This window comes from Megalobrama amblycephala, linkage group LG12, assembly GCF_018812025.1.
Source record: "Megalobrama amblycephala isolate DHTTF-2021 linkage group LG12, ASM1881202v1, whole genome shotgun sequence".
Classification (NCBI taxonomy): domain Eukaryota; kingdom Metazoa; phylum Chordata; class Actinopteri; order Cypriniformes; family Xenocyprididae; genus Megalobrama; species Megalobrama amblycephala.
In genome coordinates, this window is record NC_063055.1 from 29,359,116 (window position 1) to 29,386,957 (window position 27,842).

General features: G+C 37.9%; 1 protein-coding gene across 7 annotated transcripts in view; it reads left to right on the forward strand.

The window, feature by feature from the left end:
* The window catches only part of gpat2 (glycerol-3-phosphate acyltransferase 2, mitochondrial), an 82,823-nt gene that overhangs the window by 20,320 nt on the left and 34,661 nt on the right, over positions 1-27,842 (forward strand). For all 7 annotated transcript variants that reach the window (XM_048210516.1, XM_048210520.1, XM_048210519.1 and 4 more), the window contains 8 exons: positions 4,367-4,477; positions 7,461-7,595; positions 8,198-8,297; positions 13,671-13,804; positions 17,812-17,911; positions 22,365-22,550; positions 24,758-24,856; positions 27,194-27,276. In XM_048210516.1, coding sequence (XP_048066473.1) covers positions 4,367-4,477; positions 7,461-7,595; positions 8,198-8,297; positions 13,671-13,804; positions 17,812-17,911; positions 22,365-22,550; positions 24,758-24,856; positions 27,194-27,276 — 948 coding nt within the window. The remainder of the gene's footprint in view (positions 1-4,366; positions 4,478-7,460; positions 7,596-8,197; positions 8,298-13,670; positions 13,805-17,811; positions 17,912-22,364; positions 22,551-24,757; positions 24,857-27,193; positions 27,277-27,842) is intronic.

Genomic DNA, 27,842 nt, shown 5'->3' on the forward strand with positions numbered 1-27,842 from the left:
TCTGATGTAGAATTTAATGTGAGTTTAAGAATTTAATGTAAGTTTGCATATAATTTGGCATGATCTTTATAGCCATACTGAAAACGACAATGGATAATTCACCTCAGATCTTGAAAATAAAGGAAACTAGAACGTTTAAATTGTAAACTCAGTATACAGTTATGGGTAAAGTTACATTTAAAAGTAGTGCATTGCTTTACTAGTTATTTAAAAAAAAAAGTAATCAGATTACGTAACTAATGTGTTACCCCCAACACTGCAAGTGTATTCTATGACAAAGATTCTTTCAGTCACTCATTATACCTTCCAACATGTACACATTTTGCATAGCGGGTATGCATTTTGACCTCAAAGTACGCTGGTACTATTTGTCAGTCTAAACCACACAAAAACCTGGCTCTGTGCACCCTTGCTGTTCGTAAAAGCAACCCGTGTCTGTGGAGAAAGATGCCCTGGTATTTGATGAATGTGGTAAGCTCTGACTTCATATAGATAGGAGGTTGAAAGGACCTGATCCAACCAAGCGGCTGGTCATGACATGCCCTTGGTAGATTTTGGCAAAGCAAATCATATAAACAAACAAATGCCTAAAAGACAAATTTTGGATCAGAACTCAGATGATGCAGATGCTGAATGCATATTTTTCCAAAAAATTAAAATTTGTTAGATTAATTCTTAAGTCTTTATCAACTGTTATGGCCCTTACAAAGTGATCCCCTTTTTGTTGTAACCATGGAGAGGAAAGGCATGCAGAAACTTGTACAAAACCATCAAAATGCAGTAATTGCACAGGCGACCACTCAGCTTCATCAAAAGATTGTAAGACAGGAGCATCGCTGGCCAGCACAGAGGTGAACTGGATGTCCCTAAAGACCGGTGGATGCCAGGCGAACTGAATCGCATAGCTGAGTCTGATGGTCCGGGTGAGTCAGCGAGACGGGCTAGGGAGTGATAGCCAGGCCCCTAGAAACTGTACAAGCAGGACCACAGATGTACCTGCAGTGGGGCAGCGAATTGAAACACATGGCCAGACTCGGTGGCATAGCGGCCCTGAGTGTGCATTGCAACACTTGCCTGGTTCCACGATTGGGCAGAGGGTGCGTGAGAAGGATTGGTTGCATCCTCGAAGCGTACACTGTACACAGGGAGTGATGCAGTCATCATGTCCTGAAGAGCTCTCCCCTCCATATCTGGGTCACCCATCTCAGGGCCGCTAGCTCTGGGTGGAGGCTGCTGCTGAGGCTGAGCAGGAGCGGAGGCAGTTGCAGGGAGGTGCCCTTTGCGACGAGCCGGCAGAGGGACTGCACCCGGCGGTCAGGTGGAAGCAGCAGTTGGCCACCGGAGCAGGATATGTTTGATCACCTCTGTCTGCTTCTCGACTGCATCGCCGAAAAGACCGGCCTGGGAGATGGAACCGATACTTGTCGGCCTCCCGCATGTCTGCCAGGTTCAGCCAGAGATGGCGTTCCAGGACTGCCAGAGCGGACATCACCTGACCTTATAAGCCTTGCCTGGTAGACCAGAAGGATGCAGGGCAGAGGCAGCCTGTCCAGCAGCTCTGTAAGCCTTGCCTTTGAGAATGGACAAGAACTTGCAGGCCTTGGATGGGAGACACGGATTACCCCTCCAGGAGGTAGCGGGCTTTGGACACAATTGCATCGCAAAATAGGAAATAGTGCAGCCTGCAGTGTGCACTCACTCTCATTGAAGGTGCAACAATACTCTTTCTCTACTGTTAGAGCAATAACTCATTGAAGGCACAACAACACTCTTTCTCAATGCTGCATGAACAGCAGGAAATGCTGAGATCACGAGCACCTCTGCAGCGTCACACCAACACCGGTAGAAGAGGCTTCTTCCCAAAGAACAGACTCATAGAATTAACACTCTCAGATGACTTGCGAGATGCAATTGATGACAATTGAGCCACTCAACTCCGAAAGCCAAAAAGCTGAATGTGCGTTGCTCCCACTTCCGCCTTTATACCTGCACTGCGGGGCGGAGCTCGCAATGCCAATCTTGCTTGTTGATGTGCATTAGCTCGTTTGGTTTACACTCAAAGGTGATGGGGATCTCAGATAAGATCCCAGTTCGTCGTTACATTCCGACTTGATGTCGAATGTAACTGGTTGAAAGCGATAGACGATTTGTCTGTTATGGAAGCATTGTATATGGCTCAGCAATGAAATCTTACATACGAATGCTGGATATTATCAAGGGATACGTCTGGCCTTAGGAGCTTTTAGGACCTCTCCTGCTCATAGTCTTTATACAGAAGTCAGAGAACATTCACTACAGAGCAGATGTCTGAAACTGGCTTTATAATATGCTGTAAAACTAAAAGCAAACAAAAGAAATCCAACCTTCTTACAAGTCTTTCTCTCGGATTATCTTTATTTATATGAAGCTAGATATAGAGCTATATTATAGTTAATATTAAAAGGCTAATATAGAGGTATATTAGGCCTTTTGGAAGGAGGATCAAACCTTACTTGAAGAACCTGGTCATCCTTTTTTTTTTTTTTTTTTTTTTTTTTACACTATTCCTTCCTGGGAACTGAAAAGGCCAAATATTGTATCAACCCTGAATCAACACAAAAAGACAATAACACACTCTCATGAATTTCAGAAGAATTTTTTGAAGTTAAAATGCCATTATCCTCTCCATAGACCTCTATTCACAGATGGGTATAAAGCGGATAATCGTGTATAGGCTGCAGCAATAATTGGAGATTGATGTCATGGCATGCGAATCCCAGGACAAAGTTCTGTCTTTACAGCTGAAGCTTGTGCTTTACTCCTAGCTGTAGAAAATATAGAAAATTGACAAGAACACAATTTCTTAATCTTGACTCAAAATCCTGCCTTCAGGCACTTGAACTGTAAAGAATGATTATCCCATAATTATAAGTTTATTAGCTAAAGTAGATCTTTTACACTAGAAAAACTTCAGTATCTTTTTCTGCTGGGTTCCAGGTCACATTGGTAACGAGAAAGCAGACATTGCTGTAAAGGAGGCACTCAACTTGAATATTTCAGTGTCAAACTCTACCCTCTAATCTCAGACCAGTAATAATCTCTTATATTAATAACATGTGGCAGATAGAATGGGATGAATGCCACAGAAATAAGTTACGTGAATAAATCCTTCCTTTTAAATAATTAAATCCTTTTTTCTTATTTATTTATTTTTTTTACTCATTTCAGATCTAGCTATGATCAATTTGTTTTACTATATGCCATGTAGGTCATACAAGACTTACACATGGCTATTTATTAAAAGGTAAAGAACTACTATCATGCCTTCCTTGTCAAACTACAATGACTATTAACCACATTTTCCTAAACTGCTTTTAATCTAAATAGACAATGGTTTTATTCAAAGATGTTTAACCAATGTATTTAAAAAAAAAAAAAATCACCTGATTGTATTTTAGAATTTCTGTCTAGTATTAACCTTAGAAGTCTTGTTAATTGTATAACTTGTTTATTCTTTTTCACCATGAAGATAGCCTTGCTGCTGACATGGCGTTAAAAACAAAGAATCAAACAAATAAATAAATGTATGGGAGTGACAATAACTGAGAAAAATGGCTTCAGTGTTTTTCCATTAAATTTTGTTAATTTGATCTCCATAATCAGTTTGTTTTATCTGAATGTGGGTATAATTGAACAGACCCATCTATTTATCCATGTTTCCATTCAAAACTTTGATGTGGCATTCTGTATTCGGTACACGAGTGCTTGCGCACACGCGCACACACACACGCACAGGTTTGTTTTGCTATCAAAATGTTTTTTTCATTCCACTGACTGCGTCTCACGTTTTAACCACAAAAACGCATTCTGTTTGAATGGCCCCTCAAACCATTGCTGATAAATCCTGACGTATGGTGATGCAGTCATTTTTTCTCTGAAAAGAAAGAGGGCTCTCATGAAGAAGCATTTCTAACTTCTTAGAAAACACTTTATTAGACCAAATAAATGGGATTTGTCTTTCCTGCATCAAAACACACAGCGACAGAGTCGGTGAGCACCCAGTTTATCTTCTTTTCAATCACCCCTCACTTTAGAAAGTGTCAGAAGCTGAGCTCTGGAAATCCTGCTGAAGCATTTAATTCGTCTTGAATTAATAGACACAAATCAGAGCCTGCTCTTTATTTGGTTGAGCTAATTAACATTTTGGAGCCTGATTATGCTGAGAATATGATGTATTCTCCTGTTGCTGATTGGTCAGTGATTGTTTTCATTGTCCCAAGGTGAGTGAGACAATATTTGTTTACACAAGGGCTCCTTTTTATTTTGCTAATCGGGTAAAAGGGAGCGAGCGTACTTGACTGAAGTATGTGTGTGTGTGTGTTTTCAGGTACCGTGGCTGGTTAGTAAGGAGGGTGTGCTGTTTGCTGTTTGTCTGTGGTCGTGAAGTTCACCCCAGCCCTGTTGGAGACAGGCGGCATAGAGTCCACGGCAGTGAGAGGTGCGGCTCGCTTGAGCACTCTTCTTTGATTAGATGACATGCCACGTGTAGTGAGAGAGGATTCATTTGAGGATTGAGAGGCACTCCCGCTTCCATTGAGATTTAATTCGGTTGTCTTTCTTCTCTGTTAATATAGAAGATTGGTAGCCATTTAATCTGACATTACATTAGCTCGCATGCAGAGATGTAAAAACCTACATATTTTCAATACCGACCAGTACAGGGGTTTTCAACCTTTTAGATTCCAGGGAATTTCAAATATAATAATTTCCTTTGAGAGATACCTTTCTAACATTTAAAAAAAAAAAAAGAAAATAGGCCTAATATTTGGATTTATGTATTTAAATTGCATATTTCATCCTTTTGGATTACATGTTTTTAATATAAACGAACAAATATACTTGATGAATAACTGATTCAATTTACACATTTGACAGATTTGATTCTCAAGATTTTGAACGAGTGCATTTTTAAAATAAGATTACTTAAAGGGGTCATGTTTATAATGTTTCCTGGTGTGCACTTATATTGTTAGTATGCTTTTTGCATCAAAAATTGTCATAATTTAGAAATAAAAGGCATTTTTCCTACCCTGATTTTAGCCCACTTATTTGAACGCTCTGTTTTAAGGGGCGTGTCTACTGTGAGACTTCAGTGTAAACGCCCACTGCTGTGATTGGCTAACATCTTTGCAATATAAAATAGCTAAGTATTACTCTCTTAAACTTTTAGCATGTTTTTACTATTACAGCTCTCAAGGTTAACTAATCGTGAAAAGTGCTGATTATAGCAGGGGTTCTCAAACACATTCCTGAAGCGTCCCCAACACTGCATGTTTTCCATGTCTCCTTAATCAAACACGCCTGATTCAGATAATCAGCTCATTAGTCAATATGCCAAGACCTGAAATGGATGTGTCAAGTGCTGGGGAGATTCCAGGAATGTGTTTGGGAACCCTTGGATTTTAACATTACACTTAAATTCATGGCATTATATTTAGATGGTGGCGTGAAAGGTTGCAGTGATGAACATTAACAGACATGTTGTTGAGTGCATGAAAGCAGTGATCCCGTCATTGCAACTCAATTTCTGCACACTAACGAATGCTTTCATCATAACTAACAGTGCAAACTCTATGTAACTAAGAGTTTGTTTAAATAAAACCAGAGTTTTTGCGCGAATCCAGAACTCAGTCACTGATAAACTGTTTGATTGACAGCTCCAGCAATTGCAAATGGAGCGTTCTTTGATTGCTTCCTATATATAATTTAATCACCATTTGTATAACAGATTATTTTCATCCTACTAAGAGAAACAATGTGAAGTTGACCGTTAGTCACTGGCTTGATTTACTGACAAATAGACAAAGAACATCTGACTGTACATGAATCATTACATATCAGATCAGGCATTAGAATGAATACAGTTACTTACATGTTGTTGCATTACTGTCGAGTTCATATCATAAAAGTCTGTTTGCAAAGCCTGCGCTGAAATGCGATTGATTTACAAAAGAATCTACAGTGAAATGTACTGAATACAAATAAATAAAGCTCAACTGAGATGTTCACATTGTTGAAAATAAATAACCATATTCCTAGCATTTGGATCCTTTGAAAGGTAATGTTATTTTTAGTCCTGTTTCGCTCTTCTCTCCTCATCTCACTAACACGCCAGTAGACGGGTCTAACGTTGCAGTGATGGAGGTGTTGATTTCTTCTGCGGAGGCGGCGTTTTAACTATCTGTGACAGATTCCGCACATTCCAGGATGAGTCATTCATTGGGCCTGGTGTCAAAATAAGCTTTTATTGGACAAACAAGGAAGTTTTCAGTTCTGAAACTTAAAGGGTATTCTTAAAGTACTATGACCTCATATATCCCAAAAGCTCAAGGAAAAGTTGATTTCTCAATTCATGACCCCTTTAAAATAAAATCAAACAGATGCAGATACTTAAACTATGCCATGGTTATTTTTGTAGTGTAAAATATAAATGCAGCATAAAGACCAGTTTATACTGTCTTAGACAAAATAGTAAACATGGTGTTGTAAAGACATGTTTCGTAAGTTAACTAATTGGCTTTTATTTTATTATTGCTCTAAAACCAAAGCGTATTATTAAAATATTATTTGTAAAATATTTAAAAAATAATTAGGTAAAATAATTAAACAACTATTTTTTTTGTCTACCAATTGCTAGTGTACATTTAGATTTAAAAAAAAAAAATAATAATAATAATAATTTCAGTTAATTTCAAATGTAATTTGTATAATACTTATTACACTATTTTTTTTCGGAACAGTCTTGACAGATAATATTAACATAAAATACAAATACAACAAAACACTGCACTCACAAAACTGTCAATTTACTGTCTTTACTGTTAAAAATGATGGCTGTCAACAAAATTAATTGCAATGGAATAAATATGTGTCAATAAAATGATCTCAGAATTCAAAATGTAGCAGAAATTTAAAGGTTCAAAAATGAACCTTTGGTAAGGTCTAAAAGTCCAAAGTTTTGGACTAGTCAGTGGGTTGCTTGAAAGACTAATCGGTCATGAAGCCCTGTAAACAGTTACAGTCACCTGACCCTGACTGGATACGTTTACATAAGATGCATTCTTGCATTCAAAAACAATTCAGCAGAGCACTATTGGACAATTAAGTCTCATTCCTACTGGAATGGCATTCATTTTAATGTTGTTGTCAACCGTATGCCACATATGCCAAGCTAACTTTTCTTTTTGCTTCTCACCTTGGTTCAACCCTTCTACCACACCCTCCCGCTATTCACCTAACCCAATTTGGGCCCTAACATTTAAATAACCTTTTATAGTCCCAAACAGCATTGGTGTGTTTTTCCACTCTGCAGGCATAAGTGGTGTGTTTGTGTGGTGTTTATGTGATGATCCATCACACAATATCCTCTTTGTTTACTCTGCGGTCTGTTGTCCTGTGACTCTGTGTGTGTCTTTATCCAGAGTGAGGCAGGCTCTGGTAACGGCATGTTCCCCAGATGAAACCAAGATGATGGAACTGGTGATGCCTGATGTCAGAGGTCATTTAGGCAGACTTCTGGCCCTCACACAGACCTTCATCTCCCCCAACTTACTCAGGTCTGAACGTAATTCTCATTCTGAAAGCATATCACTTTTTCATCCTTTTGCAATTAATTCAGCCAGAACCGCTTAATGTTTGAAGGTGGATTTATTTTTTTATTTTTTTTAAACTTAACTAATAGAATGTTCAGCATTCAAATTGTAACAGAAATGGAAAAATGTTCAACCTTTCTTTAGGTTAAAAATATCCCTTGGTAAGATGCAAAGTTCCACAGTGAAAATCTGAGATTTAAAATCCAATTTTTGGATTTTGAAAAGTTCAAAGATTTGTCAAATGAAGAAATTTTCACCTCATTAAAACTTGGGACCACGTGAACTCATTTGTACAAGTATTTTCAGCATTTCAATCGTCTTTGAGGTGTTTTTTATTTTTATTTTTATTTTTTATAAATATTCCATGTAGCTTTTTAATTAATATGAGGTCCTGAAGGCTGCATAACTGCTCTATATGATTGCAAAGAACTTAAAATATAGTATAGCTTTTAATGAAGGGCAGCGTGACATTCTTTAGGACACTGCTGTCACGTCAATTACTGTATCCCTCTGCAGATAGATATTTTGAACTTTTTCAATTGATGTCTCCCCAAACTCTCTTTCAGGATGGTGAGCTGGATGCTGCTGAAGTTCTTCAGTTTAATGTTCTGCAATGTACAGATCAACCTCAACCAGCTGGCAGCTTTACACCGTGCTACACGACTGGTAACCACATATCCAGCCTTTATTTCTTCACCCCATTTTCTCATATCACCCACTTTCCTTCCCTGTAGGCATCCTGTGGTTCATGGATCGCGTGCTTTCATTCTTCCTATTTTTCATTAGCCTTTACTGCTGCTGTTCTTCACTGCTATTTCTCTTCAAGTTCCTCTTTTTTATATATATTTTTTTACATTTGCAGTTTTTTTTTCTGACCCAAACTCAGTTATTCTCGATTTCACTGTATGATATTGCGATTTAAATATATGAAGCTGAAGGCTGCTCTCTATATCAAAATGCTCTTTTTGTGTGTGCTTCTCTCTTTCTCCCTCTCTCAACCTATTGCTCCATTTATCCTGTTTACACATTTATTTTTATTGCAGTCAGGTTTTCCACCTCAGGCTTTTGGTCACACATAATCCTTTATATGGAAGTAAAAGCACACTTTGAAAGCTTTTTGTAGCATTTGATTGTGTGATTCTTTCATTTGGTGCAAGTGTAATATGAAACAAAATATCAGAGAACCGATTAGACCTTATCAAGCGTCTGATTTTATAAGCAATTAAACATGCATTCTGCAGCACAACCAGAAATCATATCTTTGGCCTCAGTCTATGTGCATGACTCCTGAAAGTATTGAGCTCACTTGCAGATCAGATACTTGCCGCCCACCTGAATAGCACTAATACATTTCTGCACCACTCAGTTTAACTCCACGAAAAGACAGTTTGAAAGATTCAGTATATACAGGTGCTGGTCATATAATTAGAATATCATCAAAAAGTTGATTTATTTCACTAATTCCATTCAAAAAGTGAAACTTGTATATTATATTCATTCATTACACACAGACTGATATATTTCAAATGTTTATTTCTTTTAATTTTGATGATTATAACTGACAACTAAGGAAAATCCAAAATTCAGTATCTCAGAAAATTTGAATATTGTGAAAAGGTTCAATATTGAAGACACCTGGTGCCACACTCTAATCAGCTAATTAACTCAAAACACCTGCAAAGGCCTTTAAATGGTCTCTCAGTCTAGTTCTGTAGGCTACACAATCATGGGGAAGACTGCTGACTTGACAGTTGTCCAAAAGACGACCATTGACACCTTGCACAAGAAGGGCAAGACAAAAGGCCATTGCAAAAGAGGCTGGCTGTTCACAGAGCTCTGTGTCCAAGCACATTAATAGAGAGGCGAAGGGAAGGAAAAGATGTGGTAGAAAAAAAGTGTACAAGCAATAGGGATAACCGCACCCTGGAGAGGATTGTGAAACAAAACCCATTCAAAAATGTGGGGGAGATACACAAAGAGTGGACTGAAGCTGAGTCAGTGCTTCAAGAACCACTACGCACAGACGTATGCAAGACACGGGTTTCAGCTGTCGCATTCCTTGTGTCAAGCCACTCTTGAACAACAGACAGTGTCAGAAGCGTCTAAAGACAAAAAGGACTGCTGAGTGGTCCAAAGTTATGTTCTCTGATGAAAGTAAATTTTGCATTTCCTTTGGAAATCAGGGTCCCAGAGTCTGGAGGAAGAGAGGAGAGGCACACAATCCACGTTGCTTGAGGTCCAGTGTAAAGTTTCCACAGTCAGTGATGGTTTGGGGTGCCATGTCATCTGCTGGTGTTGGTCCACTGTGTTTTCTGAGGTCCAAGGTCAACGCAGCCGTATACCAGGAAGTTTTAGAGCACTTCATGCTTCCTGCTGCTGACCAACTTTATGGAGATGCAGATTTCATTTTCCAACAGGACTTGGCACCTGCACACAGTGCCAAAGCTACCAGTACCTGGTTTAAGGACCATGGTATCTCTGTTCTTAATTGGCCAGCAAACTCGCCTGACCTTAACCCCATAGAAAATCTATGGGGTATTGTGAAGAGGAAGATGCGATATGCCAGACCTCTCATAGCCCAGGTTGCTCTGATAGTGGCCTTCAGCTCTTCTGCATTGTTGGGTCTGGCATATCGCATCTTCGATCAGTCTGTGGCACCTGAGCAGTGCCACAGACTGATCGACTCCATGCCACGCCGCATTGCTGCAGTAATTCAGGCAAAAGGAGCCCCAACTAAGTATTAAGTGCTGTACATGCTCATACTTTTCATGTTCATACTTTTCAGTTGGCCAAGATTTCTAAAAATCCTTTCTTTGTATTGGTCTTAAGTAATATTCTAATTTTCTGAGATACTGAATTTGAGATTTTGCTTAGTTGTCAGTTATAATCATCAACATTTTAAGAAATAAACATTTGAAATATATCAGTCTGTGTGTAATGAATGAATATAATATACAAGTTTCACTTTTTGAATGGAATTAGTGAAATAAATCAACTTTTTGATGATATTCTAATTATATGACCAGCACCTGTATAATGCAAAAATCCTATTCATTATCAGCATTGTTGCCTTGTTTTAAATATATATTTTTAGGCTGACATGAGTATCTCATGTGAGTGTAGATGATTTGTTCTTTTAATTTCTCAGTTTTTTTTAATAGACATCTTATTTTCAGATCATCAGTCATCAAAGCTCGGTAAACACTGCAGATGTCATGATGGTCAAAGACACTGAGATGTACCTTTTAATTTTTATCTAACTGATTGCTCACTAAAAAAACCCATCAGTCATTTCATGTTTGATTTTGATCTGACACAAAGTGATGAAGTTGGTGAGTTTACTTTTAATTAGTCTTCCCATTAGCACTGCTTCCCGCTGGTGTGATTTTATATTTTAATTTTATTTTTATAAGCTGTTCATATTTTGTAATTTTTTTTTTTTTCTATCTCTAGTGAACAACAGTTTTTTGCAACTGAAGTTTTTTGAAATTGAGTCTCTGTATTCTAGGCATACATACTTTATGGTGGAATATTTTGGGTAGAATACATAAAGGATTTGTTCACTTCAGAATTAAAAATTCTTGATGATTTACTCACCCTCACATCATCCACAATGTTTACAGTATGTCTTTCTTTCTTCAATCGAAATTAAATTAAGGTTGTTGAGGAAAACATTCCAGGATTTTTCTCCATATAGTGGACTTCATTGATTTGAAGGTCCAAATTGCAGTTTCAATGCAGCTTTAAAGGGCTCTATCCTTTCATTAGGAATGAAAGGATGCCACATTGTTTGATGGAAATGAAAATGATCAACCTATAGAGGACTGAATTCAAAGACACCCCAAAAATCAAAGTGAAAAATTATGCCTCAGGCTAGTCCATTATGCTGATGCTATGAAATTTCATTGAAGCAACTCAAAATGGTACTCGGTAGTTTGTATGGCCCCCACGTGCCTGTATGCATACCTGACAATGTCGGGGCATGCTCCTAATGAGACGATGGATGCTGTCCTGGGATATTTCCTCCCAGATCTGGACCAGTGCATCACTGAGCTCATAGACAGTCTGAGGTGCAACCTGGCGGCGTCGGATGGACTGAAACATAATGTCCCAGAGGTGCTCTATTGGATTTAGGTCAGGTGAGCGTGGGGGCCATTCAATGGTATCAATTCCTTCATCCTCCAGGAACTGCCTGCATACTCTCGCCACATGAGGCCGGGCATTGTCGTGCACCAGGAGGAACCCAGGACCCACTGCACCAGTGTAGGGTCTGACAATGGGTCCAAGGATTTCATCCCGATACCTAATGGCAGTCAGGGTGCCATTGTCTAGCCTGTAGAGGTCTGTGCGTCCCTCCATGGATTTGCCTCCCCAGACCATCACTGACCCACCACCAAACCGTTCATGCTGAACAATGTAACAGGCAGCATAACGTTCTTCATGGCTTCTCCAGACCCTTTCACGTCTGTGCTCAGGGTGAACCTGCTCTCATCTGAAAAGCACGGCGCCAGTGGCCGACCTGCCAATTCTGGAGTTAAATGGCAAATGCCAGTTGAGCTCCACTGTGCCGGGCAGTGAACACAGGGCCCACTAGAGGACATCGGGCCCTCAGGCCACCCTCATGAAGTGTGTTTCTGATTTTTGGTCAGAGACATTCACACCAGTGGCCTGCTGGAGGTCATTTTGTAGGGCTCTGGCAGTGCTTATCCTGTTCCTCCTTGCACAAAGGAGCAGATACTGGTCCTGCTGATGGGCTAAGGACATTCTACGGCCCTGTCCAGCTCTCCTAGAGTAACTGCCTGTCTCCTGGAATCTCCTCCATGCTCTTGAGACTGTGCTGGGAGACGCAGCAAACCTTCTGGCAATGGCACGTATTGATGTGCCATCCTGGAGGAGTTGGACTGCATGTGCAACCTCTGTAGGGTCTAGTTATCGCCTCATGCTACCAGTAGTGACACTGCCCAATGCCAAATGCAAAACTACTGAAAAACAGTCAGAAAAGAGTAGATATAAAAAATATCAGTGGCCTCCGCCTGTAAAACTATTCCAGTTTTGGGTGTCGTTTCATTGTTGCCCATCTAGCAACGAAGGCTTTAACACCAAGCAGACTCCTCTTATTTTAGTTTATTAAGAATGAGAATATAGACAGATATTGAGATATCTTTAATACTTTTATGGTGCGATCACACCAGATGCAAATGAAGCGTTAAGCGCGAGCGATTTACATGTTAAGTCAATCCAAAGACGCGAATAGACATCCTGTGACGCTATTCGTGCGAATGAGGCGGCGCGAATTGAGCGTTTAGGGCGATTTATTCGCGCAAGTTGCGTCTGATGTGAACGCACCATTAGAATTACAGGCACACAGGCTTTGAAAAAATACTATTTATGGCACTCAGACAGTAATGTTCAATTGTGTTGATAGAAAAAACGAGATCCATTTCAAGTTTCAACATCATTTGTTCTTCAGAAAAATGTGCGACCATTGAAAATGTGTACCAATTTACTCATGGAGGCATGGAGGCATTGAGTAAATTGGTACACAAGGAGAAATGCAAACTTTGGGCGAAAAACAGAAGTAATTCTAAGCAAGCCTTCAGTCCGTTGGTAGCCATTGAAGTCTACTATATGGAGAAAAATCCTGTAATGTTTTCCTCAAAAACCTTAATTTCTTTTTTAACTGAAGAAAGAAAGACAAACATCTTGGATGACATGGGTGTGTGTAAATTATCAGGAAATTTTAATTCTGAAGTGAACTAATCCTTCGAGATGTTGTTGTGTTAAGATGAACAATGTTTTTGCTGTCATAGGGCTATTGTGGACTTTAACCTGTGCTCTTGGGTCTCAGTGTTTGTTAAATAAGAAGGCACCAGTTTGGGGATATTAGCACAGTTGGTACAAAGGGTCTAGAAACACAAAGTGCTATTTTCTGAAGTACAAAAACAGCTCATTTACAGGTTCATTCTCAAGTGCACACTTAGCACTGAACTTTATTTCTCCCTGCGCTGAAGTGTCCTCTAATTTTGTCCGTGTGTGTAGAAGGCACCGATGGTCTATGTGTGTGTTCGCCAGAGCAGCATCGATCAAGCTCTCATTTGTCTGACTCTTTTCTGCCACAACTTGAGGGTTCCCTACACCATTTATCCAACCCACGTCCGACAGACCTGGCTAAGGTATATACATACACATGCTCAGAATTCAAAACACTCACCATGGAGCACCCACAGTTGCATAGTTTGCTTAGAAATCTTCTTACCATGTACCCCCACAGTTCATTTCCCTACCTGCCCTCTAATAGTGTAAATTTACATCGCAGCTCTGTGTCAGCCGCACTGCTATTGTTAAAAAGAAGTTTTTTCTAGTTTGGTGCAAGCACAGCAGTTTCCAAAGCGCAGTGCACTTATTCAGTCTGTTACACAACCAACGGAAGCACCTGTACGCATTTAACAGGGCATAATGGTTTGGTGAGTAATGAAACGTACAATTCTTAAAGAATCATGACATAGAGTGCTGGAAACGGCAGTCGACCGCGGCGAGGGAGTGGTGGGGGTAAATAGTTTCCTCCTGCAGGTAACGGAAGACTTCGACTCCAGGCCATGGGGAAGTTTGCTTTGTTTACAAGGCTACATCAATAATTACTTAATAGCTGTTTATACAAATTGCCCTGTCAGTAATTGTTAATGTATTTATGATATGCTTATGGTGCAATGCTTGATTGATTGTCACTGGATGTGGAGCACACATGAATACAAATTTAATGAAAAGTTCACACTTTGCATTTTCTAAAAAAAAAAAGAAAATGTGCCTCAAATTCACTGGGGAACAAAACAAACAAACATGATTGTTCTTGCTCTTTTGAAAGGAGAGTCAAATATGTTGTTGACCAGTGGTTCTCAACCTTTTCGACTTAAAGGCACCTCATTGTCCCACAAAATATTTGAAGCCCCCATTATAGGCTAAAATACTTTTATCTGTTCAAAGCTGCTTGTTTTCAAAGTTTATTCACACAAACTAGGAGTATTTTTATATACCACAATTCATTTGGTCATTCCAGAAGTAACAGGAACTATATGTTCTTGAATAGAAACAACAAAAGGGGAAACAATATTATTTCAGTTTCAGGTTTTTTTAAGAATTTTAATTTAGATTATTTTAAGATACTACTAATAAATTATTAACTTATGTCCATTTAAAGGATTAGTCCACTTTTAAATAAACTTTTCCTGATAATTTACTCACCCCCATGTCATCCAAGATGTCCATGTCCTTCTTTCGTCAGTCAAAAAGAAATTAAAGTTTTTGATGAAAACATTCCAGGATTTTTCTCCTTATAGTAGACTTCAATGGGCACCAAACAGTTGAAGGTCAAAATTAGGTTCACTGCAGCTTCAAATTGTTCAACATGATCCCAGATGAGAAATAAGGGTCTTATCTAGTGAAACCATCGCTCATTTTCTGAAAAAAATTGAAAATTCTCAAATGCTCATCTTGAACATTTAAGTTCAAAGTTTGAATTAATTGTTATATACTATTGAACTAGCATAGTGCATATAAAAATTAGTTTAAACTTTGGGCTGTGGAGGGCAGTATTACATTTAGCAGCGCCTACACTGCTGGAATTCTAATAGAGGAGAAGAAGAAGAGAACTAGTTCAAGATGAGCATTTCTGGTTAAAACTTATATAATTTTCAATTTTTTTTCAAACTAATTTTGACCTTCAACTGTTTGGTGCCCATTGAAGTCCACTATAAGGAGAAAAATCCTGGAATGTTTTCATCAAAAACTTTAATTTCTTTTCGACTGAAGAAAGAAAGACATGGACATCTTGGATGACATGGGGGTGAGTAAATTATCAGGAAAAGTTTATTTAAAAGTGGACTAATCCTTTAAGTAATCTTTCAGCCTCCTTTGAGGTTTGCTGAGGCCCCCTAGTGGGCCCTGGGCCCATTTCCACTAAAATTCTCTTGACAGTGTTTCCTGCTGTTGTGTCATTAAATGTCAGTTATGTGCTGCTACCAAATTTATGTTCTAGAGGTGTTGTGAGCTTAGTCTGAATTGAATCTGATGACTGTGTGAGGTGGAATAATAAAAAGACTTGTTGATTGGCCTTATGAGTTGGTGCAGTTCTTGATTTACTGAACTGCACTAACCCACTTCAAGTACTAAAAGAATTCTTAATGGAATCGTTAAGGGAACCAGAATCAGTACAAGAAATTGGCGTTGGATCAAGACTCGTTGATTTCTTTATGATTTCCATTTCTATTCTCAATGCTAAGCTTCCCAGACCTTTTGAATTTTGCTGGTTTCTGGATTCTTAATTCATAACAATACAGCAGCAAAAAAAAAAAAAAAAAGTGGAAAATGGTCATTTTACATGGATGAATCAGTAAACACAATTTCAGGCACAAGCAAGGACCTTATCCACTAAACAACAGTCTACTCATGACTCAATTACCTGCGATCTGCCGGCGACACAATTATAAGGGTCGTGCATTAAAACGTAGCTGGTATTCATCAACATTTCTGACACCTTTGTTGTAGGTGTTAGAAAGTATCTCATAAAGTGCCATTATGAAATATGTGCTTGTCCTGCCTTTGTTTATATTAAACAAAGCAGGAAATGTACATACATAACAGAATTTGGATATTAAACAAAACAGATGTTTGTACATTAGTTCAATATTGCAAAAGATTTAAGCAGCAATTCTGAAGGATCATGTGACATTGAAGACTAGAGTAATGATAAGCTGCAGTCTGCGATTTTTCCTCTTTGTCGCCATCTCTGTTTGAAACCTGCAATTGCAGTCATATGCGGAATAGATATCTGTATGTGCGTTGTGACTCGGCACAGCTCGTCAGCGCGGATGAATCTAATGTTTGCTATCAATCACCGCACCGGTGTAGATACTGCACTTCAGAATCACAGATTCTACATCTTGAAAGAATGACCAATATAAGAATTTTCACTGGAAAATATCATCTGAACAAGTAAGTAACATGTCTACCACTTTTGTTCTGACCAACTGAGGGGAAAAAAGCATTAGGCCTACAATAAATTGCGCTGCCAATGATGATTAAATCTAACGATCGCTTAGCTCGGATCATGCCAAACCGTGCAAATTATTATTACTGTTATATTGTTCTCAAATTGTTACTGTTAACAACATCAGCATTGCGTGACTGTATTTAGTGTATATTAGCGTTACCTGTAGATTTCAATTTCTGTATCCACTCCACAGTCCAAAGTCTTTTGCTTTTTGACTATGGGTGAATCTCCAGTTTTCACTGATGATTGTCATTTGGACCTTTCTGGATTTCAATCCACCATCAAAATAAGTTTAATTATTTCAGCTGCTGTGAGAAAAGGCTATAAATGTGCCGCTACCAGCAGCATCCTCACATGATAAAATCGACTAGCCTGGACGGGACTCCTTCCTTTCTGTTTACGGACGTGACGTAATGATACACAGACAAACTGCTGCATGCTCGAATTTCCCGCGGAAATCCACCATGTCGCTCTTATTATAAAACATTATTACAAGCTTACTGTTGTGAATTGAGCTAAGATAATGACATAGTTTTGAAGACTGGCTGGTTATGTACTTGCTCAAAAATTTACTTTTGATCATTTTTAACCAAAAAAAGTTACGGACTGCAGCTTTAAGTTTTGCCGTCACATAAATCATAAATTAAATTTTAAAATACAAAAGTTATGTTTGTTTGTACTGTACTGTTAGTTACAAAAGTTTGTTTGTACTGTATTATTAGTAACATAAATGCAGCATTCGTGAACATGAAAGACTTCTTTCAAAAACTTCTCACTAACCCCAAACCTTTGAACAGTTGTTTGATTAGAAACAAAAGAAAAGCTTGACTTCATACATTTTGCCCATCCTGACTTGAAAGACTCTGATGAAGTTATGATGACATTTCCTGCAACTCAGTATAGTCAGTAGCCTTGCAGGTTTTTACAGTGCATTCTGGGAATTTCTAAGCAGGAAATAAAACATTGCAGGGATTAAGACACACCCTAAATTCTGACGTTGTCTCTAAGTAGACATCAGGGAAAGTGCATTATATGGCCCCTTTAAGTCTTCTCCATGTTCTTATTTGTTTGGATGAATAACCTAAAGGAATATCCCATTAGTCACGGTTAATTGAGGCCATTTTGTCTTCTCAGGTCCATCCTTCAGAAGCTGGGTGTCATCTTGCTCCCAGAAGGCACTGGCTCAGAGCGAGACGCGGAGATGGACAGCCTCTATTCTCCAGTCATGACCTCAGTAAGCCCCCGCAAAGGCTGAGTTTGCTGTTCTGCTTGAATTGCTCAGATTCAGCACACGATAAGACAAGCGAATCAGACTGTCACTTCAGGCGCTTAAGATGTTTGCACAGGCACACTGCTTTTGAATGCCATTGATACCAGTTTTAGTCTCAAGACGGACACGTGTTTTCAGGGCGGGTGAGGCTGTATTAGTAACCTGGCCTTGATGGGCACAGCGGTTCCCATGACGATGGGGCACCTGCGGACTGCAGATGTTTCGCTGGGAGGTTGCATGAGTCGCTGAACATATTACTCTGCCTCACTGATGCTTGGAGGTGGATAATAAATCTCCTCAGCCTCCAGATTTACTGACAGGATCATACTATTATCTGAATTTCTCAGAGGAGCATCTTATTAGCAGTTTAGAAGAAACATTACCAGAATTTGGATGTTGTAATTGTAAGTAGGGTTTTAAAAAGGATTTGGCAAAAACTGCATTTGAATCTTGATTGCAAGAAGGGCTGATATGTTTTAATATGAATGGCTTTGATTAGATGTGTGCTTATGTGCGACTTCTGACTGACGTAAATGAACAGAGGAAATAATCTGTCATGCCTGGAATAGCATATGAGCTTATCAGGCTTCTCAAGATGGATTTGGGATTTGAATATATGTGAGTGTGTGTGAGAGAGTTAAAGGTGCTAAAGAGGATGTTTTGTTTTATACATTTTTGCAATATTACTTGAAACTGTCTTTACTAACTGATAAAACACTATTTATTAGGTGCACTGAAAGGAATAATATTAATATACATCATCTGTGCACGAGGTAGGACCTTAAAAACATCAGCCAATGATCGCGTAAACGATTGGCCCTCTGGCTTGTCTATCACTGCCATGACGTTCCTTGTGAGAGACGAGCGCGGCTGCGCGCTCCAGTAACTTTCCACACTCCACAGGCGCCGCATGCAATGTTTTTGTCCGGAGACAGGAGTAACAACTGCAGATTATGAGTTACCTGCGGTGAGTCCGACATAATGAATCCACTAACACGACACAGCGAATGCCGGTGGTAAACACTCGTGTTCCAATACTCGTGCACGAGTTTTGGGAGGCGTTCCCTCGAAAGGAAGGGGGGCTGTTCTTACGCATGCACTCATTTCAAAAACTCAGTAACAGTCTTTGGTTTCTCAGTCGACGAAAAGATCCTCTTTATCACCTTTAAAGGGATAGTTCACCCAAAAATTTACATTTTTTTCATCTTTATGAAGTACTTTCGGTCCCACTTTATATTAGTTGGCCTTAACTACTATGTACCTGCATTTAAATTAATCATTTGATACAATGCACATTGTGTACATTCATGTTTTTTACATTGTACCTTCATGTAATTATATTTATAATTACATTGTTGACCCATCCCTTACACCTTAATCCACCCTTAAATCTACCCATACGACCAAACCTGTCCCTAACTTTACCCGTATCCCACCTCGATAGCAGCAAAAGTGTTTTGCAATACACTATGAACACATTAATTACATTGTTTTTATTGTTTGATGTAAGTACATCATACTTTCTTGCATGAATCGCAAAAGGAGCAATTTTGCAGGGTGTTGTTGTACTTTCTCATAGACAGATAGCAGGGGATGTTAAAGGGATAGTTTACCAAAAACTGAAAATTCTGTCACCATCTACTCACCCTCATGTCATTCCAAATCCATAAGACTTTTGTTCATCTTTGAAACACAAATGTATATATTTTGAATGGAATCTGGAAGATGGAAAATGGAAGTCCATTCTACTAAAACTTTGACACTTCAAAAAGTTTATAAAGTAATCCATATGAATCAAGTCATATGGATTACTTTATAAACTTTTTGAAGTGTCAAAGTTTAATCCAAGTATACTGATCTTTTACAGTATATGATGAACAGATTTAATTTAGGCTTTAATTCACACATATACACTGAGCAATGCACATACAGTACATAGAGCACTCAAATATGGTAAACAGAAGCTCAGCCATACTGTTCTAACTTGTTGGTTCCTGTGCATTAAAGGGGACCTATTAAGCAAAATTCACTTTTGCATGGTGTTTGGACATAAATGTGTGTTGGCAGCGTGTGCACACAACCACCCTATAGTGATAAAAATCCACACACTCCTTTTTTTTTAATCCCCATAAATCATAAGCAGTGTCTCAGAACAAGTCGTTTCCAGATCCCTGGCAGTGTGACGTCACAAAAGCCACAGGCCCCGCCCACAAATGTTGACAGACACTAATGTTTGAACATAGAACCGCCCTGAGCGTGTTCACAGTGTGTCCGCCATTGCTGCACTGACAAGAATGTCTCCCAAGCGTTTTAGGTGTTCTGTAGCTGGATGGATTAATCCACATAGCTCTCTCCATTTACTCCCTAAATCTGAGCTGCTGATAAGTAGGTGAATTAACTTGGTTTTCCAGGAAAATGCTCCCTCAGTTCTGTCGAAATTCGTTTATGTCTGCACAAATCATTTCACACCGGACTGCTTAGTGAATGAATATCAATACAATGGGACAATACAAAACAGAGGTTGTGCTAAAAATATGCTACTCAAGGATATACAAGTAAAAACTGTTTGTGATCCAGCTTAAAGACTCCAGAGTGATACTGGATATGGCAGTAATGAAGGTGAGAGCACTTTATTACAGTTCATCGGAGTTTATTTACGGGTTTAAAGTTTATTAAGCACCACCCAAAAAGGCATAAGGTCTTTTATATATTCGTTTACTGTTAGATGTAACGAGTGTTTCTGTGATCTTCGCTATGTATGTTGGTGATGATAATACAAAGGAAAGAGAGAGAGAGTTTGATAATATTTTAATGCACACTTGCAGTGTTTTATTATTAACGCTTACAGTGATTTTCTAGAGTGAAATGCAGAATATATTTGCAGTTTCTGACATTATTGTGCGTCCTGACTGAATCCTGTCACAGGAGAATCAGCTCGTGAAGTTCCGCCCTTTTAGGCCGATCGCAGCAGCTCATTTGCATTTGAAGGGGCTCGGTTTTGCTCAACCACTAAAAGTTGCAATTTTAACATGCTATAAAAAAAATTCTGTGAGGTATTTTGAGCAATAACTTTACATACACACTCTGGGGACATCAGAGACTTATTTTACATCTTGTAAAATGGGGCATAATAGGTCCCCTTTAAGCAAGCTCGCTTGAACATCAGCGTTTTGGTGGAATGGACTTTCAGTGGAGTATAATTTAACGGACTATCAGCAGCCAGAATGAATGAAGGATGGAATTAAAATATTAAAGAGACAATAATCAAAATACTAATAACAGCCAGATGAGCACAAGGTTAATTGTGGAGTCTTTGACATATAGAAATAAAATCTAAAGGTGAATAATATATCATTCTCTTCTATCAGATGTGAGCTCTATTCATCATACTAATGCATTGCCCTCACACATGTATGGGAAATGTGTAATTGTGATTTTACTTAAAACTTAAGAACATAAGAAACAGTCTGTCATAAAATGTCTTGGAACAGTAAGTTTAAATATATATATATATATTTTTTTTTAAATTGTAAACTAAAACTATAAATAAAAGTTTGTTGAAATAAAACTTGATGATAAAAAATATGAAATATTAGATGAAATCAAAATTTAAAAACTTATTTCAGGTTTTCTTTGCAACATTTCAAAATTTTAAGTTGATGTATTAAAATAATTTTAAGCTAAATAGAAACATTTGAGAAAAAAATACAAGTTATCAAGTGACTAAAGCTCAAACAATTTAAAACTGGGAAAAATAAATAAATAAATAAATAAATAAATATATATATATATATATATATATATATATATATATATATATATATATATATATATATATATATATATATATATATATATATAAAATACTAAAATGGTTTGAATGTGTGCAACCATGATAAAGATTTGACAGCTATATTTTTATACCAACTTAATGTTCTGTCTGACAGAGTAGGAATATAGCACATGAGTCACATGAACCACTTCTATGGTATTTTCTTGTCTTTTTGGGACAAGCTTGATAGCCCCTTGTCACAGCATGTAATGTCACTAAAATTGTCTCCAGAATTTCTCCCTGTGTGAGCCGTATGGGTTTAGAAGGACACGAGGATGAGTAAATATGACAGAATTGTCATAATGCTTTGTCCAAGCATTAGAAAAGTACCATTTGATTCTACAGAAGTGTCAGCTTGCCACTTTGTCCTATGCAATAGCACATTTTATCTCTCTCTCCTCTCACACATAGATGCTTCCCTCAAATATTCACCAGGCTTTCAATTCATTTTTATTGGACTGATTTTGCAGATATTGCAGTTCATTTATTCTCTGCTTCATATCTCTTCCACATAAAACTGTCCAACCTCTCTGTTTTTCCACAAACATTTTTATCCATCATTTCTCCTCTTTTGTCCCACTCCAGTTCATTGGCGAGCTGTTACGAGAGGGGGCCGCTCTCAGCGTGGGCATCACCGCAGCTAGAGGTCACGGCGGGCAATGGCTGGCACGTGTACATCAGGCCATCAGTGATGGTCTAGTGCCTGATGTTAGAATCGTACCAGTGGGTGTTTCCTACGACTGCCTACCACGCCACTTTATACATCCACAGGTGACGACCTTAATATCAACAATGCACACTCCATTACATAATGACCCGACAGTCACCATCAGTGCACTGGGCTGTTAAACGGACCAATAAACAAATTACAAACAGAAGTAGATTCACATTTTCCTGATAAAAGCGAACATGATAATGGTGCTCATAAGCATAATGATCATAGACTATTTAAACTCTTAACTTAGGTAATAAACTTTTCATGTAATTTCATGTATTTTGCTGCCGATATAAGTGATGGCTAAAAACATTCAGTCTGCGAAAACAAGCACCGACCAAATGAAAATTGATTTTGTTAAAGGATTAGTCCACTTTCAAATAAACTTTTCCTGATAATTTACTCACCCCCATGTCATCCAAGATGTTCATGTCTTTCTTTCTTCAGTCAAAAAGAAATGAAGGTTTTTGATGAAAACATTCCAGGATTATTCTCCTTGTAGTGGACTTCAATGGACTCCAAATGGTTGAAGGTCAAAATTACAGTTTCAGTGCAGCTTCAAAGGGCTTTAAATGATACCAGAAGAGGAATAAGGGTCTTATCTAGCGAAATGATCGAAAAAAATCAACTGTATATGCTTTATAAACGCACATGATCGCCTTGCACATGCTTCCGCTTTCCGTATTCTTCAAAAAGCTTATGCCGTGTGTCCTACACCTTTCCTATTCTACTTACGGAACGAAGTTCTGTTGTTTTTTTTCTGTAAGTAGAATAGGGAAGGCATAGGACATACAGAACATACATTCTTACCTTTTATAGTCTGAAATGTGAATTTATAAAAATTGCCCCATTCAAAAATGTATATACCCTTGAATCTGAACTGTCCTGTCATTACCTGATAATCCACGACTGTTTTCATGTTTTACGATAGTTGTTTGTGAGTCCCTTGTAACTGTAAAAAATGGTAATTGCAACTCTATCTCACAATTCGGACTTTTTCCTGGCAATTGCGAGTTGGCATCTTACAGTTCTGAGCTTTCTTTTCTCAGAATTGCGAGATATAAACTCATAAATGCAAGTTATAAAGTCAGAACTGCGTGATTTAAAAACTTGCAATTCTGACTTTTTTTCTTGAAATTGTGAGAAATCTCATAATTCTGACAACTTTTCTTGCAATTCAGACTTTTTTACTGGGAAAATGCAAGTTTATATCTCAGAATTCTGACTTTATAACTCGCAGTTGCAACTTGCAATTCTGCAGTTCTGAGAAAAAAGGCAGAGTTGTGAGAAACTTTTTTTGTGTGTGTGTGCGTTACATACTTATTAGTATTCCAAAGTATTCTAAAGTATTTAGATTAAGTTATAAAACTTGGGTAATCTAACGGAATACGTTACAAATTATTTTTTAAAGCATGTATTTTGTAATCTGTAGTGAAATACATTTTAAAAGTAACCTACTGATCCCTGATGACAGCCCTACTACACAGGATATCATAGAGCTCTATATTGTGCTTTTTGCTATACACTGACAACCACTCAGAACTTTTTAGCAACCACCAAGTATTATATTAGCAACTATCCAGAGTAGCAGCCACACAAAACCACCAGAACACCCTAGAAAACACCTAGCATTGTCGTAGCAACCACCCAGAACAGCCCTAGCAACAGCATAGTGACACCCTGGCAGCCACTGAAAACACTCTATCAAAGCATTCTTTTGAGTCGGGCCAGGGTCGTGTGGGGCACCCAGCCATGTCTAAGCCATTAAGCAACCATATAACAGCTCAGAACAACCTTGCATCCATATAGCAGTGCGCTATAAACCCCCACAGAAGATTTGCACAGGAATTGCAGTCGTGTAGTTTTGTATTTGTAATTCCTGAGGTGAAATGATTCATTACACACTAATAAGCAGCAATATTCAGATAATTAAAACCAGACACTGTTTTTTTTTTTTCCATTTTGATTCGTGAAATGGGTTTTCTAAATGAGCAATGGTAAAGACACAGCTCGAACATTTCGTCTCACATTTAGAGAAGAAGAGAAAGATAAAGGGCTTGAGAAATCCATATTATTGTGTGCATCCATCTCAAATAGATGCCAGTTATTATAGTGATTACAGCCACTAATTTCTCCTCTAATGGCTCTTCACCATTAGAGCGCCGTGAAGATCAGAATAGTTTTTTCAAATTAGATCCAAGTCATTTCATCAGCTCGTGTGTGAGTGGCATTGTATTTTTTCATTTGTTTGTGTGGTCTCTAGGCCGGCGTGATGTCTGCTCTGCGGTTTGTGGCCTCCCTGCTGAAGGGTGATCATAGAGGAAGTGTTAGGATCCATTTTGCACAGGCTTTCTCTCTGAAGGTATGACTCACACACAAGGAATTACACACACTCGCTCATCCGTACACACCAGCAAATAAAATATAATCATTTCATACAAATGCGGAGCCATAACGCAGTGGTTCTCAGCCGGTGGGAGGTCTGTTAAATTGTTCTGTTCTGACAGCAGGGAAAATAATACTGAATGCAAATAATAAAATGCAAGCCGTAAAATAATGTGTAGTAAGTACAGCAAATTAAATTTTCTAATTTAAATTTGCAAATTTATCCAGAGTTTGGTAATATGGCTAATATTGGAGTTTTTGCAATACCACAATTTTTTTTTTTTTTTTTGAAAGAAATGTATTCATTTTAGTACAATTAAAGGGTTAGTTCATCCAAAAATGAAAATTCAGTCATTAATTACTCACCCTCATGCCGTTTCACACCTGTAAGACCTATTTTTAAGGATATTTTTGATAAAATCCGATGGCTTAGTGAGGCCTGCATTGCCAGGAAGATAATTTCCATTTTCAATGCCCAGAAAGTTACTAAAGACATATTTAAAACAGTTCATGTGACTGCAGTTGTTCAACCTTAATGTTATGAAGCGACGAGAATACTTTTTGCGCGCCAAAAAACAAAATAATGACTTTATTCCACAATATCTAGTGATGGGCGATTTCAAAACACTGCTTCATGAAGCTGCGAAGCTTTACAAATCTTTTGTTTTGAATCAGTGGTTCAGAGCACCAAAAATCACTTCATTTCAGTTAATGAGGCTTTGTTACATCATAAATGTTATGAAATTTCAATGGTTCACGTGACTTTGGCAGTTTGATACGAGCTCTGAACCATGGATTCGAGAAAAAAAAAAAAAAAAAGATTTGTAAAGCTTTGAAGCTTCATAAAGCAGTGTTTTGAAATTGCCCATGCCTCTAAAAACACAAAAGATAGAAGAATAACAACATAGTGATGAAACTCGCTCTGTAGAGTGTTTGTCCGTTTAGGGCTGCTGTAGAAACATGCCGGCGCAAAATGACGACTTGACATGGAGGGGGGACCCGTGGTGTATTTAAATAGAAATGGCTCATTCTAAAGTAATAAAAACATAATGGTTCATTATGTAAGGTCTTTATGCACTACTGAAAACATAGTTATGTATATTATATTGCATTTCTGTCAATAGATCCTCCCAAATTTTACACATTGCACCTTTAATACAATTGTAATGCAAATTAAAACTAAATACTTCTATTTCAAATAAATGCTGTTCTTTTGAACTTTGTTCATCAAACAGTCCTGAAAAAAAAGTTTTTTTTCCACAATATTAAGCAGATATTTCAGTATGGATAAGAAGGAATGTTTTTTGAGCAGCAAATCAGCATATTGCAAAGATTTCTGAAGGATCATGTGACACTGAAGATTGGAGTAATGATGCTGAAAATCAGCTTTGCATCATATGAATAAATTCATTTTTAAAAAATTCAAACAGAAAACATTTTAAATGGTAATAATCTTTCACTATATTACTGTTTTTAGTGTATTTTTCATCAAATAAACACAGCCTTGGTGAGCATAAGAGACTTCTTGCTGCAGACTTTTGAATGGTAGTTTAAGTAAACATTGCTTTAATTTTCCAGTAATTGTTTGAATCAAGTCAAGTGATTGCTATAATGACAAATTACAAGCAATAGAACAAATTAAAAAAGTAGGACAAAGATGCAGATAATATGCAAAATAAATGTAATAGTCATTTACCTAGATATAATACTGATTTGACTCTGTTTGACAGAGAATCAGGTCTTTTTTTATTGAGTGTTTATTAAAGCTAATAAAGTTATCCATCCACAGAGACGTTTCTTGTTTTCTCGCTAATAGCTGTTAAGACTGCATTTACACTGCAATACCTAATGCATAGATGGACTATTTTGGGCATTCTTCAGAGCATGGATACCCATGTGAGCAGCCACATAGCAAACAGCACTCAAGCATCGAATTGAGATGATATATATATATATATATATATATATATATATATATATATATATATATATATATATATATATATATATGGTACTTTGGTGATCTGTTCCTTTTGTTGTGTTGGACCTATTCTACATTGTTGGACCTATTCAGTTTGTGGTAATATTACTACAATTCCATGTTTGAAATTGATTTGAAGTACTTTTCGTACAGTAAATAAATCTGGTACTGCCATTTGATGTCCAAAATCTGGGACTTGAATCGAAAACTAGTTTAGCCTTAATGCAGCATCTCAATTTTTGATGCTTATGTATGGGCACTGTGAAAAAGTTTTTAGACTCATTCTCTCTCTCTCTCTCTCTCTCTCTCTCTCTCTCTCTCTCTCTTTCTCAGGAGATGTGCGAGAGTGGAAAGTGTCGTGTGGATGGAGGGCGCCCCCTACAGGAACTGCTGTTGACCGCCATACTGCACAACAGGTCTCTTCGATCCCTCTGTTCCTGTATCTCATTTGCAGCATTCCACTCTTCATCCATCTCTTCCTATTTGCCACCCTAGCATCTGTCTGCCCATATGGTGGTCACACGTTTCACTTCAAACCATCCTGCATCCTTCACTATAGATTTTCCTAGTTTTTTTCTTTTCAGTCATAAAGGTCCCTGGGGTTCTGGTCCTCCAGTTCTGTTATTCTTCACCTTTGTGTTATTTGTCTGATGTACCAAATTGGTAAGACAAATAAGCAAGAAAAATAACAGGAAGAAATAGTGAAGGGAGGATTCTGGTTGAAGATGATGGACGATACTTTTCAGTGCACCTCAGCCAGTTCAACGTATCGCTTTCTTTGCAACTCGAGTTGTTTGAAACAAGTGAATGACTATTATATAATTAGCTAATATTTATTTTGCATATTATATGCATCTTTGTCTTACTGTTTTTATTAGTTCTAGTCCTTGTTTTGAGATTATTTGTGATTATTTTAACACTGACTTCAGTGTTAACACTGACTTCACTTGGTTTAAACAGTTACTGGAGAAATTGAAGCAAT